Here is a 16,808-nt window from a genome sequence, read left to right as displayed (position 1 = left end):
GCTGTAGGTAGGTAGGATGGAACTTTTGCTGCTCTTAGACTTTTTTGGCCGCGCGAGCCAAGTTGCAGGTCGAGTGACCATCGGATCATGGCATCTACCTGCATACAACTACTACTGGCTACTAGCTACTAGTCTACTACTTCGACACAATCTCCTCAACACTCCCAAACTTATCTATCGCTAGCTTTGTGCCACCAGAATCATCTCTGCCAAAAAGAAGAAAGAACGAAACGACCTCGACATGTCGACCATGAACGCCGTAGCTTCCTCTTCCGCCTTTCAACCTCAACCCCAAACTAACGGTACTCACACGCCTTCGACTCCGAGAACGGCAGGCGGATCTGGCATGACCAATGGATTCGTCTACCCTGAGCCTGCTCCGTCGGTTGCTCCCAGTCAGAACGGTCAGGCCGATGTTCCGAGCTCGAGCCGAGGAGGGATCGTGTGAGCATTCGCGATGCGACATTCCTCGAGAGCGCTCTATGGCTGACTTGGAATCTGGTTCTATCGCTTGTTTGATATCTCCCGTACCGGGTCTTCTTCCTGCAGTATGCAACAAGACCCTGGTACCGTACACGCAATGAACGTCTGTGCTTCGATCTGGGACACGGGTCCAGAAGGGCAAATATTCCGACATCGTGGTCCAGGCCAGGTAAGTAATTCACCGTCGTACTTTCCGCATGCCATGCTCCAACAGGAAACTCGTCAAGCTGATTTCCAACATGTCTTGGAACACATCTAATCTAATTGCATACAGGGATCGATCGTATCACTTGCACCGCCGTAAGCTCTTGCTCTATCTTAACTCTGATGCCCAACCTCGCTAACTAATCAACTACCCCAACTTCGCACCTCCTGCATTTGGATCACTATCGCGCTCCTCTAGTGATCCTCTCCCAGTCCGCCTACTTTGCTCATTCGATGGACATGTCGGCGCCTCATGAGCCCGTACGGATAGCACTGGTCGACCCGGAGATTACGGACGAGGTGGGTCGGAGAGGAGGTGTTCGGGTGTCTTCCTTTGAGAGGAGTCGTGAACAGGGAGGCTCGGAGGAAAAAGGAGGCTGATACCCTGGTCTTTGTTTCGTTCGGACAGGCGATCGCGATCTGTCTGGGGTATTTGTACGGTGAGCATACGCGCTTTTACCACTACCTCTCTCGAGAGCGCCGAGAGCTGAACCTACCGTACCTGTCGCTCTGCCATCGCCCTCCAGCACCATTCGCGGTCAACCTCATCACCCCTATCAACGCCCGTCCCGTCCTTCTCGCTTCCATCCTCCTCGCTCTCCCCGATCTGAGTTCTCTGGCGTACGACCTCTGCCGAAAGTCCATCCAGGTCGATTCCGTTCGTTCTTGGATCGAGTGGTGTGATGCGAGGGAGGAACAAGAGATCGTCTCTTCCCGCACCGCCAAACGGGATGGGGGTGACGAGAATGAGGGGAGTCAAGAGGTCGGGTTTGGTGGGATCGCCAACTACATCAACGGGAGCTTGGCCAGTGCCATGGGATTGAGCGCGGGGGGCAGAAGCGGGTCGGTCACACCGTCTTCGGAAGCCTCGGTCAAGGCGGGTGTGGCTTGGGTCAATGGGAATGACGAAGTACAGCAGGACGACTGGGTAGGGCGATTGAGGTCGGACGTGTGAGTCGCTTGAGAACAGGGAGCGCGTTTTGAATGATGCATGCTGATCAGATTCATTCTTTCGGATTGACAGGAAAAATTACTTGTCCCACGGCTACGCGCAGGAACTCGCTCGGAACTCGCCCGAGACGCCCCTTGCCACCAATCCCGAATTCCTTGCCACTTTTACCTTGCTCCCCTTTGAACTCTTCAAATCTCTCCTCGAGGACGCTTCGTTCACCGCGCTCGGGTCCGATCAAGAGAGGTTCGGCTTTGCGAGAAAGATCATCGCCTCGAGGAGGAAGAGGGCTCTGGCTTTGGCGAACGCTCGTGGTGGGCAAGCGGTCAATTCGGCACAGGCGAAAGCGCAGGTCCCAGTCGAGAATGTCGTCTTGAGGTTCGGCGGGGGTAGCGGGTCGAATGTCCACGTGACGAGAAAGACGCAGGCGAGGGCCTTGTGGAAGGTAGAGAAGGATGCTTGAGGAGGTGCTGCGACAAGACACAGAGACCACAATCGATCGGTATTTGAAGGCCTTGCAAAAAATGGGGATGAGGATTCGTTATCATGAAAGGGCTGGAGAGTCGAGCAGGACGCTTGTGGTTTACGAACCAATCATACGATAAAACAATCAAGAGTAGTATAATCCGATTAATCCAAATTCATCGAGACTCGGCTCACACGGCTCTTCGTACATTTATGCATACAATTTCCCACTCGGACCTTGTCCTAAATGTTGACCAGGCTGTTGTGAGAGGCGGCCGCTAAGATGAAGTGTGGCGAGTGTCGAAAGAACGTCTTGTTTGACCTAGGCTTGTACCTGGTCGCAATCTTCTATTCTTGCGGGGTCTCTAATGATCTGACGCCCGAACAGCTTTGGGAGGGCGGCGATGAATATCAGCGTGACATGTTTATCACCTGTAAAATCGACAAGGCGACGACGAATCGCGCGTTGTTTTTCGGCTCAAGATCCCACGCCTTGCCAACTCAAACAAGCTTAGCCTTCACGATGGATTACTACCAGGACCAGGACATGGACATGGTCGGCAACTATGATAACATCAACAGTATGGACTGTGGAGTTCCACTTGTTCCACCTGCTGAACACCTTGCCGATCAAGAGGCTAGTCCTAAGGGGCACCCTCAACCCGATATTCTTGGCTTGTGGGGGAGCAAGATCGAACGTGTCAACGGGGATACAACATTGAACACGACCCCGAATGCCTTCTGTATTGGTTCGTCATACGGAAGCCGCATGGAGGATAAGAACCGTTACATGGCGAATCAATACAACAGAAGTGGGTATGGAACGGGGGATTGCTATGGAGGTGAAAGGCAGCTGGTATCGCGTGAACGGACGCCCAGGACGACGTTCACGGCAGGGTCAATGTCGGTGGACACGGAGACGTCCATATCAATGACAATGGAGACGGAAGAACAGACGGGGGTGCGGACGCAATGGAATGAGCCGGCGGACTTTCAGGTAAGTTGCTTTAGGCTGGGTTGGGTTGGGTCGATGTCGATGGAGTAAGCACGCAAGCTCACGATTTTCTTCGATGTTTTTCTTTCGCATGTGCGTCCCTTTTCATCTCGATCTGGTCGGTTACCCAATCAAGATGTGGGCAACGTGGCAACCTCAATCATTCGGCATATTTGCCGGCTTGGCAGAGAGGGGGAATTGGGAGGGAGGTGAAGACATCACTGACCTCGGACCAGGTGTGGATGACGCTTGGCCAAAGAAGGGTTCCAGATTGGGCTTCAACGCAGAAGAGCGAAATCATTCTCAGCGGAGACGATTTACACATATCGCTTGATTTCAAGACCATGATTTCCCTCGATGCAATTCAATCTGGCTGATTCTGCGTCGATGACGTCTCAATCACTTGTGTGTGGTATTGCAATCTTTTGCTCTATATCGGGTATAATGTTACAAATCTCAATCAAACACTTCAAAACGGCCAGATCCCATTCCACCAGAATAGTAGAACAGTCAACAAGACGACCTCTACTGCGATCCCTACGACCTCCTTGCCACCTCCCAGGATCAACGTCGAGTACCAAGCGAACCCTATCACCCGATCTGTTGTCCTTCCGACACCGTTGTACATGGCAAGGACGAGTGGGTCGGACGCAGCTTGTACGGAGTACGGGAAGGGTAGCCTGGGGGTCTGATAAGGCGTGGATCCCATAGAAGGCGTCGACCGGTCCGATAAGGGTGGAGGCAGGTTGATGATCGAATAGACGGGTTTGTGGTCCGAGATGATCATCTCCGGGATGGAATCGTACACGAGTGCCTTGGTCCTCCCGACTACGCGTCTCCCGATCAAGCTGGTCTGATCGTCATCGTCATCCCCATCGCCGTTCGAGGCTCCTTCTAGACGGTCGTCGTAACTGGCAAATAGGATCCGATCGGTATACCCCGGTCGACGTTTCGGGTGGTACCCCTCGACCTTGCCCATGAGACGTTTATAAGTCGGGGCAAACGAGGTCAACGGTCCTTCCCTCAGACCGAGCATGGTCTGATTTCGACCACGTTGCTCGGCGAGCGTGTCCATCTCGACGAGAGATTTACGTTGAGCAAACAACTCCGACCTCTCACCCTGGTCCGGGGACAAAGAGCCTTCCACAATCGCATCCCATCGATGCGGATTCTTCTGTTGATCCTTTTCGCTCCCGGCAACCCGACGTTCGACCGTCCTGACCTTGTCGCTCAACCGATAGTTGAGATCACCGAGGACGAAACAATGAGACGTCTCAAACACTCGAGAGGGTACGTCCAGGGCCGATGTGGCAGGGAAGATGAGGGAAGTGAGCATGGTTTGGTAATTGGCGTTTCTCGTCTTGATGGCGTAGTCGTGAGCGGCTAGATGCGTCGAGATAAAGCTGCAGTACAAGATGAAACTCAGCTTGGCCCTGTTAGGCAAGGCTACAGGGTGCATTCGGTACTCACGTGAAACTCTCCCATTGGCTCTGCCCTTCGACGGCGCCCCGATCGATGAGAACCCTCGCACCGACCGCACCCTTGTTTCCTGTCCCTCCTGCTCCGAATCCGGTGGCGCTGAGGACCACCTTGCCCAACTTCGATTTCGGTACCGATTGTTCGTCGGCAAAAACCCACAGTCCGATCGAACATAGTGACTCGGAAGCGACCTGGTAGTATGTCGAAGAGTCGGTAGCGTCATTAAGATTCTCGAGGAAGCGAGAGCTAAGCTTGTCGACCAGAGGCACAGACAGTCCGGACACTAGGTGAGCAACGGATGGTCCTATCAGTGAATCACTCTCATCGGAATATCGAACACCTACAACTCACTCGAGACGTGTAGAGGCGACATCTCTTGAATACTGATCACTACCACGTCCGCCTTGACTCCATCCTTGCGGTTCCACATGGGCGCCAACCATCGGTGTAGCTCGCCATCCGTCAGAGCGGCTGCTCGTGTAGCAAGGTTGAAGGTGGTAGCAAACACGTTGAGCTCGGACATGTTGACGGTATCTCGAGTGCTCTGAATGCTGGCCGATGACAAGCGATGTGGTCCTCTGAGCAATAATGTAGAATTGCACGATTCAGGCTGCAACTGCTTCATTCAAGCTTCAAGTGAGATTGTCCATCAACAAGATCGATGTCGTCATGGACGGATGGAATGCCGATGGACATCGCAAACAAAGTGAAATGTCCGCTCACACCCGCTCGTTGCAGAGATGGAATCGGAAATCGCTGCTAGTCACAAGCTATTATATCGCTGTCATTTTCGTCGTAGATACAGACCCCAATCTATATAAAGGACCACCAGAACGAGAGTAAAAGGGGCATAAAAGCAACAGATCTTCCTTCCGAGGTATATACAAGCAAATCGTGACAAAAGTAATTCCAAGCCGCGTCCGCGCAAAACAGTGACATGGCGCCTGCGACCAATGTCGTCCGGTCAAAAGTAAAGAGCCACCACTCCGCCTAGATCGTTCTAGCCTCAGATGCCGTTCGTGAAAGACTGTTCATTAAATCCGTTCCCGTTCCCATTAACGTTCCCATTCTCGCCTCCTGCTTGCATGGCGACCTCGCTCATCTGGTAAGACATGTCCATCCCGCCCGTCATCATCCCTTCGTCCATCGACATCGGATGCGAGACGACCGAGTGAGCCGGCTCTTGTTCGTTCATAGGCGTGCCCGCAAACAGTTGTTGCGGGTGAGCATGATGGATATGATGCGTCGGTGTGCCTTGTTGGCTCTGACTCTGGTAGACTCCTGCTGAGGCCGGAGTCCCGAACGGCGAGCCCAGCGGGTTCTGGTTGTTCGATGCGAATCGCGCTGCTCGGACGATGGACGGGGTGACCACGTTTAATGGCGTATCCTGGAGCCCTGGCGAAAAGTTGTACTGCTGGGTGGGAGTATGCGTATACATCGGGTTGAACCTGGCCGATCCTTGTCGCTGCGGGGTGACGGGCGTGTACACGTTGTCACCGTTCTGCTTCATTGGTACGCTAGGAAAGGCCATCCCAGCGTGGGACCGCTCGTCTGAATATCCGTTGTTGAAAATGTCGTTGGTATGGAGTCGCAAGGACGCGTTTCGGTTCATGTCTCCGCGCGAAGCCTTGCGGCCAAACGCCTGGCTGCGTTTTCTCGAAACCGCACGGTTGCGGGACGACGCCATGGATTGCTGGGAACCAGATTCCGAGTCGGGCGGTGGAGACGCGAGATGTACCCCTTCGAGGTCGTTGGCCGGGTCGGTGGATGTCGAATAGACATTCCAGCTGATCCAACCGTCCTCGATTGGCGCCCACTTTCCCTTGCCGACGTTTCTATCGAGTCAGAGGCCAAGTTAGTCATGCTGGTCTCGGCTCCTTATGACTGACGCACGACTCACTTGTTGAGCAGATCTCGTCGAGTGTACTTGTAATTCTCGCATCGCTCGACCGCCTTCCGTCGAATATCTCGGATAGCAATCTTCATTTCAGGAGTGAGCGGGGCCCATTTTTGGCCGGGTCCGTCATACCGTTTGTCACATCGGGCGGTGAAAGCATCGAGCTGAGCGATGGCACGTCTTCCCTTGTGGTAGTACTGCTGCAGGTAACCCGCTTTCTGTATCGGCGTAGATGACGAAGGCACCGATCCGATCAGAGGGAACGCGTTGTTGTCGATGATCAGGTCTTCAGTGATAATGTTGTAGAACAAGGGGAAGACTGTTCGGAGGTCGGGGTGTTCTTCAACGAGATCCCGTAGAGTCGGGTTGCGGTAGTTGTGTCGCTATATCAAGGAAGGGAAGTAAATACATTGCTACTGATAAAGGAGCTTGGCGTCACACTTACGTTGTACCGAGTCTGACTCTGAGGCCATCGGCCAGAGGCTTGACGACGAGATCCGCCGTTCCTCTTTCTCCTCCTGCTCTGCCCTTCCTCACTATCGCTTCCATCCCACTCGTCTTCCCGCTCATCCATCTCGTTCGAGTCGAAAGACTCGTCGCTTGAGTTTTCGGCGTGATCACCGAGATTGGCGTACGAGACGGTCCGGGACATAGAAGCTAAACGGGTCGAGCTTCGTACTATTAGAGGATAAACGTCTCCGGTTAGACCACGATGTTATCAGGAAGGGGTTTTTGATACGCGCCATACGCACCTGGGCCCATCGATGGTACCCGGTTCTTGCATCGGGACTTCTTTTCGCCGGGATTAGCCTTGACGTTCATGCTCGATGTCTTGCGCTTCAACATCTTGGACGGAGAGCGGGAGACCTGAAACGCGAGACACGTTGAAATATTGTCAGCAAAGGGCGGACGCAAATCAAAGGCTTGTATCGAGAAACTCACTGCACGAAGAGACGATGCGCTCGGGCTGCTACCCAATCCCAGACTCTCCATTAACTGCTCGTTGGCTCGAATGTTCCGCATCCTCTCGATCTCGTACTCGGGCGTCTCGCCGTACCCGTCATGCATCTCCATCTTGACCTCGTCGAATCGACTCGCGCTGGACGGAGGGTGACGACCCTGACCGACGCTCTGAGGGGTACATCCTCCTTGGTACGCCATCATGAAGGCCGACGGACCCTCTGGTTCGGGAGCGGCGGATCTCAGCATCTGAGCGTGACCAAACGAACTCGACATTGCGGACCCACCTCGCTTGTTCGGCGAAGGCGTTTGAGGATAGGCGCTAACAGGCGGACGCATCGCGTTCAGGTTTTCTTGACTTCGACTGGGCTGAATGTGATGCGTCGGGATGATCAAGTTGTTGCCATCTTGCGCCTCGTTGAGATGAGGGAAAGCCGATCCCAGAGCTGAAGGAAGCTGACCTGCCGATCCCGGGAAGGCGCTCATGGGACCGTTGAAGTTGGCATTGGCATTGCGCTGATCGTACGAGTAACCGTGGTAGGATCGAGGGATCTGCGTGACAAAATTTTGTTGCGAGATGTTTTCGTGTGCCGACCTCGAGCCTTGTTGACCTCCGTAGCTCATACTCGGCTGACGTCCCATCCCTTGACCATCGGACCTCTGATACCCGCCCCCATGATGATGATGGTTCTGTTGGGCGTTGGCGCCAAAGGTGTACGACGCTGCCGAGGTGATAGGGTACTCGGGATCGTAAAAGAGATGCTCGCCACGCTGAACGACGGGCACGAGGTACTGCTGTTGATCCTGATTCTGAGCGTTCTGAAGATGCTCACCACCACCGATGGGTACCGCAGCGCTGGGAGTAGGCAAAGGCCTTTCCATATCGCCCAACGGCTGGGAAGGATAGTTCATCCCTTGTTGCTCATTCTGAGGGGTATGAGCGGCGAACATGGCTTTGGCTTTCAAAGGTCCGGTGGGTGTCGAATAGTCGATGGTGAGTGGATGCTGGTCAACTGAAAGCTGTCGCTGTTTGTGTTGATGCCACTGTTCTGAAAGAGAAGTCGGACCGTCCTTGTCGATGTTTTCGTTCTGCAGTACTCCACTTGAACCGATAAGAGCGTTGATGGCCTGGTCATATGACCACAACTCGTTCGACCCTTCTCCAGCGTTCTCTCCCTGCATGTTATATCCAGACAAAGGATCCCCTTGCCCGACCCTTTGTCCTTGAAAAGGCTCGTCATCCAGCGGCTCGTCTGAGAGCGAGCTCAGGGAGGAGGACGACATGCTCCCCCTCGAAACGTCAAGTATCGGCTCGTGTTCGTGTCCTACGTACGGTTGTGTCGATCCCAACCATCCGTTCAAGTCGTGTGCTGTTTGATCGTCGAAACGTACTGATGAGGCGGGAGGAAAAGGTGAGGAAACCACGCCGTCGGAAAGCAAAGGATCGGCTCGCATAGCCAACACGCTCATCTCGTTTTGTGATTGCGCCTTTAAAGGTGGTACGGAAGCGGGTAGAGGGGGCACTGGCGGCAATATCTGGTAGATGCTGTACGAGGAGGACGTTGAAGGTCCCGGATCGGAAATATGGGTGAAACGACGTCTCGAGGCAAAGGACGGTCCTTGCGATGGTCTTCCTAGTTCGGAGACCGTCTGAAGATCGTCTTCCGTATCAAAGATCGACTCGAGCGTGGGATTGACGTTCGAATCCGAGTTTGGCGTAGGATCCGCGTCGATGGTATCCCTTTGAGAAGGATGTGTCAAAGGGGTTCGACTCGACTGCTCTTCGCCGCCCGGACTTGCGGATTTGAGTGGAGAGGCTTCGTAGATCTCTGGCAAGCTTGCCGAGTCTGTCGACGAAAAGAGCGAGGTCAAGGAAGAGTTCCTCGAATGCGTCCCTGCTGGATCTTGCAGTCCGAGCGAGATCGGAGGCAATAGAGGATGTCTCTGGTGCTGGTACTGGTCGTCTGAACCTTGTCCAGACTGCGGCGTAGCGAGCAGATCGGCTGGGGTGAGCGGAAAGTCGCAAGTCGACTGAAACGTCTCTTCGGTGATGTTCTTCCAAAGAGGCTGGTCGAAAGTGCCTTGAAAGGGACGACTTCCGCAGTGAACGGTATAGGACCTCGAGTTGACGTATGGCAAGGCGCGAATCGTCTTGTATCTCAGGTCAAAGGGGGGCCCGACGTATGTTTGAGCGATGGTGTTGTGATCGTGGATTTGACTGTGTGTTGTGATCGAAGGCGTGAAGATCGTGGAAGACGTAAAGTTGAGAGCAGGATCAAAGTGGTAAGATGGGGAAGGAAGGATGTTGTTATGGTCCTTTCTTGCCAAAGGTGGGCGGGGATATCCTTTGAAGGAGTTGACGGGTTCGGTATATAAGTTCCCACTCGCCCTCGGCGGGAGACGACCCGGAGGCTGGTTCTGCCGATCCTGGTTTGTTGACATCGTCGACAGAGTAGATTCTCGTTCAACCGTTCGTGGACGTGGTGGAGCTCTTGCCATGTGCCTAGTGGTCTGCTCTCAGGCAGGTCGAGGAGGAGAGGTCGGGATGAGTACGGGGTCGATCGAGTTTCGCTTGGTGGGACAGCTATCTACCTCGTCTTCTTGCCTTGTTCTTGCCGTTTTTCCTCCTCTCTGGAAAATTCAGGATGCCGAGTCTCTGCCTTCTGTCCCTGTGAGCTTGTCATTCGTGAGTTGTCGGTCTTGATGAGCTTGGTGCTGACTCCTATATATGATCGAGTTGATGACGAGGAAGAGGGAGGAATTTCTCCCTTTTTTTGGCGTATGAGGTTGAGGAGACAGCGAAAGATCAGGATTTTTCGATCGGGCGTGACTCGGCGTCGGCTGAGAGTAGAATGTCACTGTAGCGAGTTGAAACGATCAGGCTAGGTCGAGTCCTGTAACCCAGGTCATGATGTTGCGAGCGTATATACAGAACGGATTGGTGAGTTGCATAGTTGTACATCGAGGTGACCTGGACCTGGACACCAGGGACGTGGCTGAGTCGAGTAATCCCATCCCCCACATTCCACCCGCGACCCGTCGATTGTTTGTTCTTCCCCAAGTCCGATGATCATGGGAGTCACGAGATCAGTTTCAGGGTGACACCAATTCTCGCGTGATGGCGTGATGGAAAAGGTAAATCTTTGTCGCCCTTATCTCTCCTCCCTCTTGTGCCGTGTCACTGTCGTCCCCTTCCTCTGCTCTTCACGCCTTGTCTTCTTTCTTTCGGCACAGGGATCTTCCATCAATCTCATCAACGAATCGAAGCGACCTGCGCCGCTGCGCTTTCTCCCTGTACCCGCCACGCGCGTCACTTCACCAAACGCGAAACTCTAACCGATCATTTTGCGGCCGCTTCGAAATGTCTCATCAACGCGGATCGAACAATGAAAAGATCATCACCTTGGAAAAGGGAGAAAACAAAGTTAGGAGGTGACCATGATCATTCGTGGTCGAGCCCCTATCAACACAAGGCGCGCTCGTTGATCTTCATCGGGTTTGAGGTTTCCCCGTCTTTGATCGCTGATGACCGAGGGGATCGTCAGCCCGAGCTCGCTCGGCACAAGTCGGGCAAGACGAGCGACAAGGACCAATAGCTGTTCTCTTACAAACAGGCCACATCACCAAGTCAACCTAAGATCCTTTTTCTGCCATATCGTCCGGTCTTTCAGATCCGCTTCGACCCCTCGCTGCCAACACGTCATCCGGTCATGCGATGGTTCACAATGGCCGAACACGAAAGCCCGCGGCTCCGTCTGCTGGCCGCGCGCGAGAAACGCTAACCCCTTGATCGTCGAGCGTTTCAACTTGCCCGACCCCTAAAAACAATGGGAAGGGGAATGGAACAGAATCGTGATTGAAGATCCTTCACATAAGAATTCTGTTCCCACCGCCCTGACAGAATAGGACATGGCGACAAAGAAAAGATCAAACGCTAAACCTTGTCATTGCGCTAGAAGAGCGCCTCGAAGCGAGTCCCTCATCGAACCGTATGAGGTCATCGTCCGCAGTCGACGTTGCCAATCAATCTTCTCTGGTTGGTTGATAATCATTGCTAAGTGCTAGCAAGGATTGGCCGAACCGATGTTGTCCGGATGCATGCACGGAGTTCAGGCATATCGATATGTGTAGGTAGCTAATGGAATACAAGTAGATGTTTGCGTGTCACACCGTGCACAGCCAAGAGCCAAGGCGTGCACGGGAACGGGATGTACGAAACGTAGTGGATGCAGAGAGAACCTTTTGATAGCGAGCAGCTTTCTTTTCCGTCTTTTGGTTGGTAGTCGCGGCCCTAACTCAGCCTGGCAGCCGAAGGAACGATATCCAGCCCCTTCAACTCTTTGCCTGCCCAAGCATTGTTGGCCGCACTGAGTACCGCCCGCAGACCCGACCCCGTGATATCCGGGTCCACCCCGATGCCCCAGAATCCTCCCTTGGTCTTGTCCTTCTCGTCCGCCTGAGGAGGAATGAGCTCGACGTACGAAGCAGCCTGCACGTTGGATCCTCCACCGATGGCGTGTTCCGTGTATTCTCGGATAGAGAGCTCGATACCGAAAGCCCGGTAAAGCGCGTTGAGGAAGGAAGAGAGAGGACCGTTTCCTTCTCCCTCGATCGTACGGATGATTCCGTCGACCGAGACCTTGGCCTTCATGTACCTCGGTCGGTCACCCGACTCGCCATCGGCCGGAGTGCTACCGGGAGTTCCGGGCGTGTTTGTCATGTTGAAAGAGCGGAGGACCATACGTCCCTCGTAAGCGGGTCCACCGATGTGATACGTCGAACGCAGAGCGCCGGTAATGTTTTCGACCGAGAGCTCTTTGCCGGTAGCTTCCGAGATGGCCTGAATGATCTGGTAGAACGAGATCTGCATACGTCTTGGCAGGTCGAGGTGGAGAGCCTGCTTGACAATGTAGGCAATGCTGTCGGGAACGAACGTAAACGCATGGTCAGCCCGACAATGCCATTGAACCTCGTACTCGCTAGCCTCTCGACTCACCCTCCCTTTCCGGATTGCGAGTTGACCCGGATGACGGCCTCGTAGGTACATCCGATATCGGCCGGGTCGATGGGCAGGTAAGGCAGTTCCCATCGAACGTCCCCCTGCGTGACCCGCTTCTGGTACGCCTCGAACCCCTTCTTGATGGCGTCCTGATGCGACCCAGAGAAAGCGGTAAAGACGAGTTCTCCGGCGTAAGGATGTCTCGGGTGGACCGGCAGCCCGGTGCACTCGGTCACAGTATCGGTGACCGAAAAGATATCGGAAAAGTCAAGTTCTGGTGCGATACCCTGTGAATACAGGTTGAGAGCCAAGGTGACGAGGTCGACGTTTCCGGTCCGTTCACCGTTACCGAGAACGGTCCCCTCGATTCGATCGGCTCCGGCGAGAACACCGAGTTCGGCAGCAGCGACGGCACATCCTATCGAGCATAGCATATAGCTTTGAGTCAGCCCTGCGCATGCCGCCTGCATGAAACCCTCGTGCTGGGACTCACCTCGATCGTTATGCGTGTGCAGACTGATGATGCACTTCTCTCGCTGAGTAATGTTGGTGCAGAAGTACTCTACCTGATCGGCAAAACAGTTCGGGGTCGCGATCTCGACCGTAGCAGGCAGGTTCTACGATGTGAGAAAAGACGCCAACATTACCATATCAGCCTTCCAAGGCCCTCCATCTTGCGGCGGATAGACCGCTCTACACTAGATCCGATGTTTCGACTCACGAAGATGATCCTCTCCTCGTTCCTCCCATCGCCAAACACGCTCTTTGTCCCAGCCAACCAGGTCTTTTTCACAGCCTCACAGACCTCGACGGCGAATGCGGGTTCGGTCTGGGAAAAGGTCTCGGGAGAGTATTCGAATCGGAAGTTGGTACCGTGCTGTAAGGAAAGCATGGGGTAAGATAGGAATCAGGATCCGGTGTCAACGGAGAGTTGTAGAGAAAATTGCGGGGGGCTCACCTCGGCAGCGTATTGTTCGGCGAGCTCTCTGACGAGCTGAGTGTGCTGAGTAGCCAGCCTGTCAAACCCGACATCCTAATCAACCACCTATCCACTGCTGGTTCAGGGCCTGGCCAGCAGTGGAACTCACGAAACAGTCTTTGCCTGATCGGCATTGAACACGACCTCCCTGAACAGACAACTCGTCGCATTGTACATGTGCACGATCGCATTCTTGGACCCCTTCAGAGCTTCAAATGTTCTCTTGATGAGGTCCGACCTGGCGGGGGTCAAGACCTGGATCCAGACGTCGTCCGGGATTTCGCCATTGTTGATCAGGTCTTGGACGAATTGAAAGTCCGTCTCCGAAGCAGCGGGGTATGAGACCTCGATCTCCTTGAATCCGAGTTTGACTAGTTGACGGAAGAATCGGAGTTTTTGCGAGTTGGTCATGGCTACGTAGGGCGTCATGTTCGGCATGTCACAGTATGTCAGTACGAATGGAACAACGGCCCAGAGACGATAAGAGCGGGTCTTCGGCGGCTCACGGTTGGCGAGACTCTGGTTCCCGTCCCTCAGATCAGTTGACAGCCAGATGGGAGCCTTTTCCTGGACCCGGGTCGGCCATTGTCGTCCAGGGAACGGGAACGGCTTGTACGGCCGGTACTTTGCGGAAGGGTCGGCACTATAATAACGAGGTATGTATGAGAGGTTACACCAAGAATGCTCGAGTTCGGCCAGACGTTTGGAGTTTGTACTGACAGCATAGGCATTTTGAAGAGAAAAGTTCGAGGTTCCGAGGTTTCGCTTGTAGGTCAACGCGTCCTTTTCCGTTTGAAGTACTTTCTTGTGTAGATTTGAAAAGGTATGTTCTCCGCTCTATGAAGATGCCTAGCAAGATAGTAAGACTTGCTACTCTAGCTATTTGTAGTTTTCCCCTTCCCTCTACCAACACCCACTACTCTTTCGCTGATCCATGACTCGTCAACTCTCTCTCGCTGATCACCTCCGCGTCGGATGGTCCGAGATTGATCCGAGACTACTCGTCGACCTCATTTTGATTCTCAACGCGTCATCGGGTGAAACACCTTTCACCCGAAATACGTATCGAGCCGCACTCGTTTCACCCTCGTCGGGTCGGAAAAGTCTCGTATCGTTCTACTGAATCTCCACGACGTACAACCACACATCGGCCGTCTCTTTGGGCTCAGCGGCCCGATTATGAAATTCGAGCGGTTTGGGAGCATGTTGAGAATGAGACATCGCTGGGGGTATACTCAAAGGGCGTTTTCGAGAGGGTGACATAGACTGAGGAATGTGGATGTTGAAGTATACAGAGGATAATCTGGACTGATGCGTGCGGATGGGGAATACGCCAAAGGTTATCAGTCGTGATTGTTTATCGTTTCACTCTCTGCTTACCAAGGATGTATTGAACGGTCATCGGATCTACAATGGACGTCAGAAGAGCCTTCGATTATGGGAGCGACGTCGCCTCCTGCTCGTGCGAGAAACCTCTTCGCATCAACTGGCCATCGGTCAGGAGAACTGCCGTCGGAAGACTCTACGGCTCGTCAGTCGCCGATACAGTTCACCTTTGATCATCGTTGGGCCGTTTGGCCCGTATGCCTGTGAGTCGTCCTCAGACTAAGTGGCAACAGCTCAATGAGGCATGAATAGCTCTCACTACGAGTCGCAGGTCAGACACAGAACGGGGGCACACGGAAGCAACCATCTAGTAGCATTGCAAGGCCCTGGTATCTCTTTGACAGTCGGCGAGTACGGCCTAATAAAGATCGTGAACACTCAGACATAATCGATGTGGCAATAGTAGATCTTGATGATATATTCTGATGGCTTGACAACGTTAGACCTTCCCTAAAAGTAGCGGGGATTCACATGTCGCGGTTGAATGTGACGATGTAGTATAGTAAATAGCGAAAAATAGTAATGATTTGATTTCCTGTCATGTTCTCTCTTTCTTGTGTTTCCAGACACGCTTTACGATCGAGCCGAAAGGAGACAGCGACCTAAGCTACCGCTTGCCTGACGAACCCGATCACTTTCGCTCGCGACAACTGAGAAGCCGACAGTGAATCGACCTTCAACTATCGCCAAACGGATCCTCTCAGCTCTCAAGCCGATCGGAGAGTGCCCAACGAGAGAGGCAACGACGACAAGACGTTCCCGCCCAAAAGACCCCCGAGGAGACCTCCGAGAAGACCGGTGAGGAGACCCTGGACGGTCTCCAACAGGCCTACGAGACGTTACGAGAAGAGATAGGGATAAGCGCCAGGGAAAAAAAGGATATGAACGGACTGGAGCGGGGGGACACTTACCGCTACCGAGGGAACCGGAAAGTCCTCCCAAGACCCCGTTCAGAGCTCCATCGAGGTTTCCAACAGCGTCGCCCTAGATCACGGTCCAAGAACCCTCGCCGAATCAGCCCCATGTTCCTTCTAAGATTGCAAGTCGGTAGCTAGTGAACTCAGAACTGTACTCACGACAGCAGGTTGCGATCGAGACAGACTGGTAATCTTCCTGACCTGATCGACGATGGAGTCGACGATCTCGGTGACCAAGTTGGCCACCTCGGTGACTTCAGTGGGGTTCTCGGGAAGGTTCAAGTCGGGCAGCTGGCCCTTGAGTTGTTCGAGGACGTCGGTGATCTCGGTCAGAGCGGGAAGGACCTTGGCGATCTGGGGGAAGATGGTGAACGACCTGTCCAGGGAGTTCTATGAACGGTTTGCGAGACAAGTTAGACTACGAGTCACACGTAATCCGAAACACAATGAGTAGGGTTGGACTTGAGTACGTACGACCTTGTCCAAGACTCCCTCGAGGGCGTCGGCGAGAGGAAGCTGGGTAAGCTGCCTGTCAGAGACGACAGCGATCTCCCTCTGCTCGACGGCGGGGGCCGCGCTGGCAAAGGCCGCGAAGAGGGGAAGGGCAAAGGCGATCGACTTGAAGAACTTCATTGTGAGAGGAGTGTGGCTTTGGCGAGGACGAGGTGGGGACGAAAGTAAGTTAGAGTTATAGGAAAGGGCGAGAAGAAGAGATGATGAAGAAGGAAGAAGAATTGCCGAGGGGGAAAGAGAATTCGAACGGATTTCGACAGCCTTTATACGATTTTGGAGACCAGTCTCGAGGGGTCTACGTCCTCGACTTGCGATGTGAATGACCCCGCCACCTCCCGATGTCGCCATTCGAAACGTTCGTGACCGTCCGTTGTCTCGAATCTTCAATCACCCCCCGCAAGCCCCTTCAAGCGCGAGGGACGGGAAAGATGACACTCGACACAAGTCGAAGCGATAGCAGGCACGAACATCGATTCCCCTTCGCAACCTGAATCTCGCCTGGCGAACTCGACGTTTAGGTTCGAGTATCGCTTGATATCCCGCACCGTGACAAAGCACCCTCGCCAAGGTCTTCCGAGGTCAT

General features: G+C 53.8%; 6 protein-coding genes across 6 annotated transcripts; 2 read left to right on the top strand and 4 right to left on the bottom strand.

Annotated features, from left to right (window-relative positions):
- Positions 1-45: 45 nt before the first annotated feature.
- HD553DRAFT_346914 (uncharacterized protein) lies at positions 46-2,336 on the top strand. The gene is made up of 6 exons (XM_046183256.1): positions 46-444; positions 550-652; positions 901-987; positions 1,097-1,127; positions 1,215-1,638; positions 1,712-2,336. The coding sequence occupies exons 1-6, from the start codon at positions 242-244 to the stop codon at positions 2,097-2,099; spliced, it is 1,236 nt and encodes a 411-aa protein (XP_046040049.1). The 5' UTR covers positions 46-241; the 3' UTR covers positions 2,100-2,336.
- On the top strand, positions 2,189-3,460 carry HD553DRAFT_4645 (uncharacterized protein). Its single transcript, XM_046184243.1, has 3 exons — positions 2,189-2,252; positions 2,360-3,098; positions 3,232-3,460. The coding sequence occupies exons 2-3, from the start codon at positions 2,385-2,387 to the stop codon at positions 3,427-3,429; spliced, it is 912 nt and encodes a 303-aa protein (XP_046040048.1). The 5' UTR covers positions 2,189-2,252; positions 2,360-2,384; the 3' UTR covers positions 3,430-3,460.
- HD553DRAFT_302373 (Endonuclease/exonuclease/phosphatase) lies at positions 3,076-5,252 on the bottom strand. Its single transcript, XM_046178738.1, has 3 exons — positions 4,926-5,252; positions 4,566-4,857; positions 3,076-4,498 (listed from the first exon to the last, which is right to left on the bottom strand). Exons 1-3 carry the CDS (start codon positions 5,197-5,199, stop codon positions 3,565-3,567), a joined length of 1,500 nt encoding a protein of 499 aa, XP_046040047.1. The 5' UTR covers positions 5,200-5,252; the 3' UTR covers positions 3,076-3,564.
- Positions 5,253-5,376: 124 nt separating this feature from the next.
- HD553DRAFT_346912 (uncharacterized protein) lies at positions 5,377-9,873 on the bottom strand (the record flags this gene model as incomplete). The annotated part of the gene is made up of 5 exons (XM_046183255.1): positions 5,377-6,409; positions 6,475-6,854; positions 6,917-7,149; positions 7,224-7,338; positions 7,414-9,873. 5 exons carry the CDS (start codon positions 9,871-9,873, stop codon positions 5,581-5,583), a joined length of 4,017 nt encoding a protein of 1,338 aa, XP_046040046.1. The 3' UTR covers positions 5,377-5,580.
- Positions 9,874-11,464: 1,591 nt separating this feature from the next.
- On the bottom strand, positions 11,465-14,306 carry HD553DRAFT_302371 (uncharacterized protein). The gene is made up of 8 exons (XM_046178737.1): positions 14,130-14,306; positions 13,916-14,052; positions 13,519-13,822; positions 13,389-13,446; positions 13,152-13,307; positions 12,924-13,047; positions 12,428-12,848; positions 11,465-12,350 (listed from the first exon to the last, which is right to left on the bottom strand). Exons 1-8 carry the CDS (start codon positions 14,138-14,140, stop codon positions 11,723-11,725), a joined length of 1,839 nt encoding a protein of 612 aa, XP_046040045.1. The 5' UTR covers positions 14,141-14,306; the 3' UTR covers positions 11,465-11,722.
- Positions 14,307-15,068: 762 nt separating this feature from the next.
- HD553DRAFT_302370 (uncharacterized protein) lies at positions 15,069-16,432 on the bottom strand. The gene is made up of 4 exons (XM_046178736.1): positions 16,187-16,432; positions 15,872-16,102; positions 15,707-15,779; positions 15,069-15,624 (listed from the first exon to the last, which is right to left on the bottom strand). Exons 1-4 carry the CDS (start codon positions 16,343-16,345, stop codon positions 15,503-15,505), a joined length of 585 nt encoding a protein of 194 aa, XP_046040044.1. The 5' UTR covers positions 16,346-16,432; the 3' UTR covers positions 15,069-15,502.
- Between the last annotated feature and the right edge of the window lie 376 nt (positions 16,433-16,808).

This window comes from Filobasidium floriforme, assembly GCF_021052385.1.
Source record: "Filobasidium floriforme strain CBS 6241 chromosome Unknown HD553scaffold_1, whole genome shotgun sequence".
In the NCBI taxonomy this organism is placed as follows: domain Eukaryota; kingdom Fungi; phylum Basidiomycota; class Tremellomycetes; order Filobasidiales; family Filobasidiaceae; genus Filobasidium; species Filobasidium floriforme.
Note: the sequence above shows the minus strand (reverse complement) of the source record. Positions and strands in the feature narration are given on the sequence as shown.